At 43.1% G+C, this 10,743-nt stretch overlaps 1 protein-coding gene across 1 annotated transcript in view; it reads right to left on the bottom strand.

The window, feature by feature from the left end:
• SH3YL1 (SH3 and SYLF domain containing 1) overlaps window positions 1-2,780 on the bottom strand; it is a 49,715-nt gene extending 46,935 nt beyond the window's left edge. Inside the window, exon 1 of the mRNA XM_012659643.1 lies at window positions 2,525-2,780. Coding sequence (XP_012515097.1) covers window positions 2,525-2,780 — 256 coding nt within the window. The remainder of the gene's footprint in view (window positions 1-2,524) is intronic.
• Between the last annotated feature and the right edge of the window lie 7,963 nt (window positions 2,781-10,743).

The following is a 10,743-nucleotide window of genomic DNA, read 5'->3' as shown; positions in this document are numbered from 1 at the left end:
CGCCCGCCTCAGCCTCCCAGAGTGCTAGGATTACAGGCGTGAGCCACCGCGCCTGGCCCTCCACTCACTCTTGACAGGCAATCGGATTGCTCCCGGTTTTTGGCTATCCCCAGTAAAACCACTGCAAATATTCCTGTATAAGTCCTCTGTGGAAGAATGTTTTATTTCTCTTGGGTAGTTTTTTAGGATAGGAATAGTTACGTGTGAGTGTGTGCGTAACTCTGCACGGAGCTGCCCAGGGGTCCCTCAGGGACCTGCCACCTGACTCCCACCAGAGCTTTACGAGCTCCCGTTGTTCCACTTCCTCCCCGACACTGGGAACGGCAGCTCTTTAAATTCTAGTTATTTTAATGGGTGCGCAGTGACATCTCATTGTGGATTTAATTTTCACATCTCAGAGGAGCGATGATGCTGAACACTTTTTCCTGTGCTTATTTCTGTCTTGAAGTAAGCGTCCAAATCTTTCGCCCATTTTTAAAAGTGGGTTGGTTGTCTTCTATTTTCTTACTTGTAAAAGATCTTTACACATCTCCCTCTTCAATATATATTTTTTAAATGTTGTTTTCTCAGTCTTTGGTCTGCCGTGCGGTTTCCTCAGTGGTGTCTGTTAAGGTTCTAGAGGTGTTATTTTAAAAACCCCCCTCCATGGTCCTCCTAGTGCTGGGGCTCTCGCTCCATACATGGCAGGTTACGTGACTGTTTTTCTGCACGTCACTCAGGTGTGTTCGTTTTTTCCCCCAGTGTGCTTCTCTTTGGATATTTTCGGTTGCTGTGTCTTCGAGTTCACTTTTTTTTTAAAATCTGCTATTCATACCATCAAATAAATTTTTCATTTCAAGTATGGTGTTTTCAACTCTCCCATTTGGTTGTTTTCCACACCTTTCGTTTCTGTCTGTGTTATGTCTATGCCGTTCTTTAAATCTCTGGCACATTTAAATTAGGCATTTTAAATCCTCGTGTGACAATTGTATCGTCTGTCATTTCTGGGCCTTTTTGAACTGATTCTCCTCTCAGTTACGGGTTATGTTTTCCTGTTTCTACTCATTTCTGGTTAAATATGATGGTGCTGGACCCAGTACGGCGCACACTGAAAATCACCGAGTGCCTAGATTTCGTCTCCTTTAAAAGCATTGGCACTTGCAGATCAGCTTGAGCTCATCAAGGCTTGTTTTTCTGTTTTTTTGTGTGTAGAGTCCCCCGTAGGACGATTTTTCTGGTGCCACGCTCCCTCTGTCTATAAATTTAATTATGTTGCAAGTCTACAGCTCGGCCTTCTGGTTTTAAATTTTATTTACAGTTTTCAGCACTTGTCTTTATTTACATAGCAACATTTCTCTGGGCCTTCTATATTCATCTTTCTACATATTACAATGAATAAAGGCCTTCGTTTAAAAACCAGCAGGGTGCAGTGACTTTGGGAGGCTGAGGCAGGAGGATCACTCGAGCCCAGGAGTTCAAGGTAGCTGAGAGCTGTGATTGTGCCACTGCACTCCAGCCTGGGGGACAGAGCAAGACCCTGTCTCAATCGATCAATCGATCGATCAATCAACTATTATTTTCTATTTTCTCCCAGAGCTTTTATGTTACATTAAACATTTGATCCATCTCAAGCTTATGTTGGTATAGGATGTAAGGCAGGAACCTAATATTTTTAGAATATACAACATAATTTCTCGACTGAGCCACGATACCTAATTAAAAATGTCACCTTCATGACAAAAAGCAAGAAAAATACTTGTTAAAAATATATGACAGAGATGACATGGTAGATTAATAATTATTCTGGGACAGCTGGTCATTTATATCAAAATGAAATAAAATTACATTATATCATACACAAAACATTCAATGTATTAAAGGACTAAACATTAAAAGAAAAATTTAATACTTTTAGAAAAAACATAATAGAAATTATCTTCATGATTTGGGTCTGAAGGAATCCCATGAACAAGGCACAGCAATAAAGGGAAACTGTAGGCATATTTAACTAAAGTTAAAGAACATATCAACATGCATTTAAAAAATAAAAATAAAAGCCACAGACTGAAAGGTATTTGTCAAACATATAATCTACAGACGCTCAGGATCTAGATACATCAAGATCTTCTGAACATCAGCAGAAAGACAAATAGCATAGGAGAAACCGGGCAAAGTGTGCAATTAGTTAATTCACAGAAGGCCAATAAATAGATGAAAAATTGACCCTGACTGACTAGGATTCAGGGTCCTGCAAAGACAGACCATAATGAGTCACCATTTCTTATCCTTCAGATACAAAAAAAAGTTAAAACTCTGCAGTGTGTGTGTGCAGGTTAGTGGCGCAAAGGGAAGTCTCGACCCTGTGCTGGGCCGTGGATCTGCACAGCTGCCTGGGAACCGCAGGGCAGGGCGTGCGAGTCTCCAGGGACAGCGGGGGGGGGGCAACGTCCGCGGGTGCGCTCGCCAAGACACGTGCCCTGGCCCCAGAAGGTACGTGCACCGGGACCCTGTGAACATCAGCTATTTGGAAAAAGGGTTTTTTTACCTGTGCAGTTAAGGATCACAGGAGGAGCAGATGCCCGAAAGCCGGGCGGGTCCCAAGTCTGATGACGAGTGTGTCCCGACGGGAACAGGAAATAGGCGAGGTCCAGTGGCCATGGGGCAGGCTGGAGGCCCAGAGCTGGGGGCAGGCGGGATCGCCCTGGGACTGCCAGACTTCTGGCCTCCAGGGCTGGCACAGGGTCGATGCCTGTTGTGAGCCAACCATTTGTGGTAACTCGCTGCCCAGGACACTTCTGCATCGAGTGTAAGAATGTCACTGAGGTGGTGTTGTTAATAGGGTGCTTTTCTGTGAACGTTGTAACGCATGCACAGAAATAGATATGTGCTGTTTACAGGGTTATATGTCTGTGTGCATAAAAGCATAATGACACCGGACCTGGTGGTGAGTGGGGCGGGGGTGCCAGGAGGGCAGAATCGGGCAGACATGCCCATTTTCCTTGGGCTGTGTCTTGAGTGGGGGTGGAAATCTTGTCACTCTCTGTAGGCTCTGGTATGAGCGAAATACTACACAAAAATTACAAGCACAAACCGAATATTGTATACGTAAAATATTTAAGACATTAGTAGAAACATGGCCGCAGCTGTAAAATTCACATCACGGATAAATACTCCATAAACCTTATGTCATTTCAAACCTGACTTCTCCACCTTGCACACATATGTGCACACGCAACCCCTCACGAGGCACACACACAGACAACATTCAAAGCCAGATCTGGGGACAGGCTATACCCTGAATACTTGTTTTTTCCATACATTTGCACAACACTGATTATTCTGGAATCTGAATTTCTAGGACCTAATATAAAGTTACTCCTCATTTCTCAACAATCATGTACTTGTTTAAAATCAAACTATCCCATCTTGGTGGTGGCCTGGAGATGCTGGAGTCGGACACCCTTTGCGCTGGCAATGGTGGATGCGAAAGAGAGAGAAACAGGAACCCCCCGGAAGCACGTGGTTCCTGCGTCAAGAAGGAATCTTAAGATGTCCCTTCAAAATGATATCGATTTACTAGCATCTTTTCAAATTTTCCTGCTATTAATGCTTTGATTATACAATTTAGATTCAGAGGGTCTTAGAAAACCTATGAGGAAAATTCCAAGTAAACATTTGGGTCTTTAAAGTGCAATTTATGGAGGTAGATTTTAGTTATGCTTTGAGTAATATCCTAAAGGCAGTGGTCTGTCCATTTGGTATCCCAAGTGATCAAGGAAAAAATATATAGTCCAGGGGCATTTCCAATTTTCCAAAATTTCCAACGAAGTCTTTACACAAACGACAGATGTTGACGACGCCGATTAGTGAGTAGCACTCGCACTCGGGTGGGCCCTGGCGTCCCTCGCCGTGGTCACTGACAAGGAGAAGGGTATCGGGCCGGCGCGACAGCCAGACAGGTGAGAAGGTAACTAGGGAACTGGTGATACTGATCTGTGTTTATAGGTAAATATATTAACCGCCATTTGCATCGTGACTAGATAATGTATCTGTTTTCTGACTCTTCACTGGTATCTCAGCCACACAACCCTGGTTTCCACAGAATGACTGACTGAGCCGCAGGGGAGAGTTTGATGGTGGCGCTGGCCCTGCCGTCCACCCACACGTGCTACCCATGCCACAGTGTGGAGCCCGTGTGTCATTTCTGCATGGAGACAGCTAAGGAGGAGTGTGTTTCCTCCACCCTCTGTCCTTGTCCCTTGCGGGATGAAGAGGACTTTGATGGCAGAACCAGCTCCCTGAGTCATCACATGAAGGAAGCTGCCGTTGTCTGGACACCCACGTGAACCGTCACGCGAGGGAGACGCCGCTCTTGCTGTGTTAAGCGGCTGAGATTTGGGGACTTAGTTATTGCAGCTAACTTTACCCTAATCGTGACATAAACGATTATTTCTGATTTGTCCAAGGCATTTGTTGAAGAAGAAAGGTGGAGAAGTACTTGTAATTTTAATTTTCTAACTTAGGACTAGATTTGACTTGTTTTTATATGCATTTTAATCACTTAGAAGGTAGAAAAATGGGTAAAATACTTATTGAATATGATTATACTGTGTGTTAACATTTTTATCTCTTTCACAGTATTCGCTATAAATAGTACACATTATTCACATGTTATTTAGAAACAAGCAAAGCAGCGGTTTTGCCTTTCCGTTACACGTTACAGGGATAAAAAGATGTGTCGTGTTGCTATGCCGAGCCCCCCATCATAGATACACCTTAAAACAATTTGACATCATGGGATTCAACCTTGCATTTTCCTCTGTGGGACCCGGCCACGCTGCTTCCTCTGGCAGCACCATCGTCCTGTTCACCTGGGGCAGCTGCAGCAGCGCAGGTCCAAACCGGGGGTAGAAACCACACAGCAGGTTACGGAGGGGGAGTGTGATATAAGAATTATTAACCATGATGAAAGATCTAAGGGAACTCTGTATGGCAACTGAAGTTGTGAGTATTCTCGGGAGGGACGAGCTTAGAAGAGAACATCGTTTCCTGTGTCTCTGTTCCCAGTTCTGATCTGTTCGCTGTGTGAAAGAAAATAAAATCTCAGGACCCTCTAAATGTATGACGCCAAGGGAGACTGAGTCACGTAGCATGTTTGCAGTTCTGCTTCTGAGGTTAGAGCTTAACCCTCTTCCTCGTCGTTCTTGTTCTATAATGACCAGGAGAGGCCAGATCCCCCCATCACTGATCTCTGCGCGGATCACCTGCCTCCGCCACTGTCTTGCACCAACCCGGACCAGACAGTGCACAAGACTCTGTATCAGTTCTGTCTTCAGTGTGCAACGTTAAACACATCTTTCCGAAAAGAACAGGACCACCTCGGCTCACCAGACCATTGCAGGTATGCATCAAGCCTGACACAGACGGATGCTGAAATTCTGTTAAACTTCCCTACGCTTTGTCCATATTTAGCAATCCCAAACCTCTATACTCACAGCACTGACTTTTCTGGAATCTGCTTCCTGGTCAGCTGTCCTCAACTTTGCACTGGAATAAACTCTCCTTAAACTAGATTCTGATCATGTTGATTATTCTAGGTTGACCTTTGGGCGACTCAGATGGGACCTGAACTGTGCCTCCAGCTGTCCCATTTTCCCGACAATTGAGGCCTTGGTACAGCATGGACAACTCCCCCTCACCGATCTTGCTGGAGATGGCGGGGTCTCTACCAAGGGTCTTCTTGGTCTCAAATCTGCTGGATTTTGTTTGAGAGTCAGAATTCTTTCAACTAACATTCCTCAGAGCTGGAAGTGAAGCTTTGCTTTTAAAGCAGGAGTTTTGTTTGCTGTTCCCTAGAGATTCTGTTGGCTTCAGATGTGATTTCCACTTTTCTTTGAGGTCAGAGTTTTGTTTGTCTTACTAATTAGAGTTTGAAACCTTTTCTTTCATTTGATTTTTTGGGAAACTGAGTCTCCTCTGTATCAATGAGTAAGGTTTTTACTTTTCAAATCTTTGAATTGTCACTTTGGTTAAGTAAATAAATGACTTAATTTATAGTGACCTGTGATCCTGTTTTGATATCAAGTGTTTGAAACCTTTTATATTTGACATACTTTCCAAAATAATACTTCAAATTCTAAAATTAAGTCTTTTATTCCCGAATTAACTTGCACATAACAAACAGAAACCCCTGGAAGTCCAAGAGCGATACATTAGGGTTACTTACAGGCTTACTGGGTATGTTAGAATAATAAGGGAAGCATTGTCAAATAAGAAATGATGGTTTGCTTTCTTCGATTATTATTTGTATAAATGTGTTATTAATATGTGCTCCAAAATTATATGGTATTCCTAAAATCCCGATGTGTCTTGGTATATGTTTTTAGTAATAATTATGGTCATTATGTTAAATTGCTGTATGCTAAGAAATAACCAAATATCCTTATCCATTGCATCCTTAACCATGGCTCCTCTAAGTCGTTTCTCATCCACAGACAATTATTGTTTTACTTTGATTCTTGTCTAATAAGCAGTTTGCAATTGGCTACCACCCAAAATTTGCCTTTTCTTCAAGGAAATTCACAGAAAGGACTCTGAGAAGTACTCTTGGGTACAGGTTTCTGATAAATTTGTAGGTCATACCATTAGACTAGTAAAAACTTCCAGGACTCTAATTAAAAAGCTGAAATATCCATGTTTGCCAACCCAACATCAAGCAGAACAAGAATTACAAAGGATTGAACTGCGTAGAGGACTAAAATGATTTTTATGACTTTTCTTGTTTGAAGCATTGCGGATTCTTTTTATATTTTGTTTTCCAGAGTCAAGAAAACTTTTTCGAGCTATTTATAGCTTAAATTGGGTAAAACATACTTTTGTGAGCAGAACTGAAACTCTCTACCTAATTTCCCCCAAATTTGGAAACTGTTCATGAGTATTCTTATTTTATGGCAATATAGCTATAGCTACGTGGGTAAGTTCAATGAGAATCTGTTTTCTTTTGTAAGAGGACACAGTTGGCTATTTACCAAGGCTGCAATGGCAGATTTTCAGATATGGACAGACTGCTTCCAGGAATTCAGGCTGACTTTATAGAGCTGATGAAAAATACCCTTGGAAAGACTGGCCTGGTCCCATGTCTACATGGTTCCTTTACAAGGTTTCTGACCTTGCAGTAAGTAAAAAATGTCACTTTCTGGCTGGCCCAGGAACCTGAAGATATTTTGGAAACCTCAGGAAGAGAGAAATTCACCAGCTTCACGCAGGTATTATGGGCATAGTCTGATAGTGAATCATTGGCTTGGCCTCCTAACCTCAGGGCTTTTAAGAGTCTAACCTGAAATGCCTTATAAAAAGTTCCAGCAAAGTCAACTTAAAAGAGCCCGTAAAGCCAGCCATTCACTGTATCAGGTCAAGTATAATACCAAAACTTAGTTTGCAAGTAAATCGGTCCTAATAATCCTGGATTATTTCTTGGCTACAAAAAGTCTCTAAAGAAGGACTGGTTTTTAATTTTCTTCATGATGTTTTTTGTTGACTCCCCAATGGGATAAGTTGTGTTTGTCCTGACACAAAATTCTTTTTAATTATATTCCTTATGTGCATGATATTTCTACTATGTATCTCTCATTGTCTTACTTCTCCAGAGAAAACCAAGCTCATGGTATTCTGAATTGGAGATGATTCAGCGAGTGACAGCAGCTATATAAGTCAGTCACTTGGCTGAGGTCTCACCGTTGCCACCCTGTGATGCCGTCACAGTTTGGCTTCCGGCATTCTTAAAATCCCTCCCTGAGAAGGCTCCTGCCCCCACTCGGTGGGACATGACTTCCTAGAAATGAGCCTTCCCAGTGATGTGGAATTTTGACCTAACTATGACCTATATACTTGATTCTTCTGCAATGCTTTTTCCAAAAGATTGTGAAGAGAAGGGGGAAATGTAAAAAGTAAAATTTCAGGGCCCTGTAAATTTATTATGCCAAGGGGGAAGTTAAATCCTGGAGACTGAGTCACGTAGCATGTTTGCAGTTCTGCTTCTGAGATTACAGTTTAACCCTCTTCCTCATCGTTCTTGTTCTGTAAATGACCAGGAGAGACCAGAGACCGGCCCCCGCCCCCATCGCTGACCTGTGTTATGGATCACCTGCCTCCGCCACTGTCCTGCACCAACTCAGACCAGACGGTGTCCGGGACACCCTGAGTGTCACATCTTCAGTGTGGACTGTTACATGTACCTTTCCTGAAAGAAAAGGACCATCTCACCTGATCAGATCACCGAAAGATGTTAAAATTCTGTTACACTTTCCCGAGTTTTGTCCATATAGGCAATCCCAAAGTTCTACATTTTGGAACACTGACTTCCATTAGAGTCTGTTCTTCCTGGGCAGCTGTCCTCAACTTCGCATGTGAATAAACTCTCTTTAAACTAGATTCTGACTCTTTTGATTATTTTAGCCTTCCAAAGAAAGGCTCCCTCTAAGTAAAATCTCAGATAATATTACACCATTGCTTAGGTCTCTCAAGGTTTTCTCATTATATTGGGGTATTAAGTCTGCACCACGGCCTATACCACTGCTATGTGTGTATTTATATAAATGTTCCTTGCACACCCCCTCACTGGAATAGCTCCGTGAAGGTAAACACATTGACTATTTTAGCTGTAACACCCCAACACACACCACAGTGCCTGACCTACAGCAGTGCCCTCTACATATCTGTTAAATGAATGAAGCATTTGTGTGGCTTTTGGGAAATAAAAGTAAAATCCCTGCAAAGAATCCCTGCGTAGATTCGTTTACACGTAAAACCCAATGGATTTAGAAGAAAATGTACTCAGTAAGAGCAAAGTTTCTGTGCTTCTCAGACTGTGTAAGAGTTCCTAGGCCTTGGGAGAGAGGAAGTCAGGGGACAGTAAGGTACGAGTTGGTGGTAAGGTGTCCAAAATAGCCCTGCTGGGGGAAACATCGTTCTTACTCTAGAAGAGCTCTGGACTCTCAGAACCTCGTGAGGGACACGAGGGTCGGCTTAGCAGTATCTTTAGGGTTAATGCTAACCAAAGACAAACAAGCACAGCTGTGTGAGCACTGAGGACACACACCAGACTCCTCTTGTCAACCCTCCAGGGAGAAAGGGAGGCCCAGGCTTGGTTGAAAATGAGGGCTCATGATAAAATTTTTATATTTCTGGCACTCGAGTTTGTGATCTGAGACTCATAGCTGTCTTTTCTTCCTACTTCCTTTGTACTCTCACCTTTTCCACCACTAAGCTGTACGATCCTGACAGACCGGGATTCCTAAATGGGCCTTGTTCATATATCTAGATGCTCAATACATTTTAATTACATATATCCACATCACATACATACTCTGTCTCCATGTATATCTATATGTTATATTACATGTATCATGTATCTAGATGCTCGACACATCTGAATTAGCTCACTGTAGTGGGGATTTGTTCTTTTTGCTGATATTTAATCCATGTTATTTCAGAAGCAGGGCTTTCTGCCTGCTCCCACATGCTGCAGCCGTGGCACTGGGAGTGGAGCAGGTGCCTGAGTCTGCAATGTTAGCGCAGGTCTGCTCCTCTGGCCACAGCAGAGCTTCCGAATCAAAGTTAGTCACAAGCATCAGATGAGGAACTTAGTGGGAGCTGCCAGAAAGACCTTTCTCAAGGCACTCCCCTTCAGACCCGCGGCAGGGTTTCGTCTCCGTAAGGGAAGAGTCTGAGACCAAAGCCGTGCACAGGTTGGCAGGAGGTGGAGAGAGGAACTGGGCTCTGATGAGCGAGACTCAAGTCACAAGTAGCTCTGGACCAAGTCACACAGACCAGTAAAATCTTTTTCTGTTAAAGCCAGTTCAGACCCCATTTTCTGACACATGCAACTAAAGCACAGTAAATAATACGTAAGTCTTGTACCCTCGAAAGACTTTCTACTTTGAACTCTCTCAACCAAGCAGTATTAGACAGTCGAATAAGTGAATTCCTCGTGGAGAGTTGCTGCTGTAAACACCCTGCTGCACGGGCAGGCCAGGCCTGTTTTGTAAACACAGGAGGAGCTGCTGGACCCGGGACCGGATCCAGCCCAGCACCCCTCGGACCCCTAAACCAGGTGCAGCCCGGCACCCTGTGGGCCCCAGGACCGGATGCAGCTTGGCACCTGGCAGACCCCAGACCTCTTCCCAGACCCAGTCCTGTGCTACTGAGAACTAGCTGTTGACAAGGCTGGTCAGTGTCGGGCATCTCCAGTGTGTCAGCTGAACTACAGAAAACATTACAGATTCTGTTAAGCTTCAGATAAAATGATATTGCCTGCTCATATAGTTACGTGCAGGGAATTTGTCAGAAAAATATATATAAATTAAAAATTTAGGTATAAGCCTCAATTCCTGTCCTCGGCATCAAATAATGGCTCACCCATTTTTCCTCTGCTCTGCTGCGGGCACACAGATCATGGTCTGACCAGAACGCTGGTATCATATTCTATCACACTGTTGCAGTTACGAAAACATGTCATTACTAATGAAGCCTCCCTCTTGAACCTTAAACCATAGTTAGCATCTGAACGTTCACAAAAGTTTTAAGTCTCTTCAATTCCAAGGCCAAGCAAATTTTCTGTTAAGTATTTTAGTTTTTTCCCTAAGGGAAGTGGCCGCCAATCCTAAAGCTAAGAAACTCTTAGATGTAAGGTTTTCTTTAAAAAGCAATTAAAATGTTTGAAATTTTCCATAGTAAGACAATCGTATAAAAATTAAGAAGGGCTTA

Source organism: Propithecus coquereli, unplaced genomic scaffold (genome assembly GCF_000956105.1).
Source record: "Propithecus coquereli isolate 6110/MARCELLA unplaced genomic scaffold, Pcoq_1.0 Scaffold625, whole genome shotgun sequence".
Taxonomy (NCBI): Eukaryota; Metazoa; Chordata; class Mammalia; order Primates; family Indriidae; genus Propithecus; species Propithecus coquereli.
This window is presented reverse-complemented; position numbering and strand designations above follow the sequence as displayed.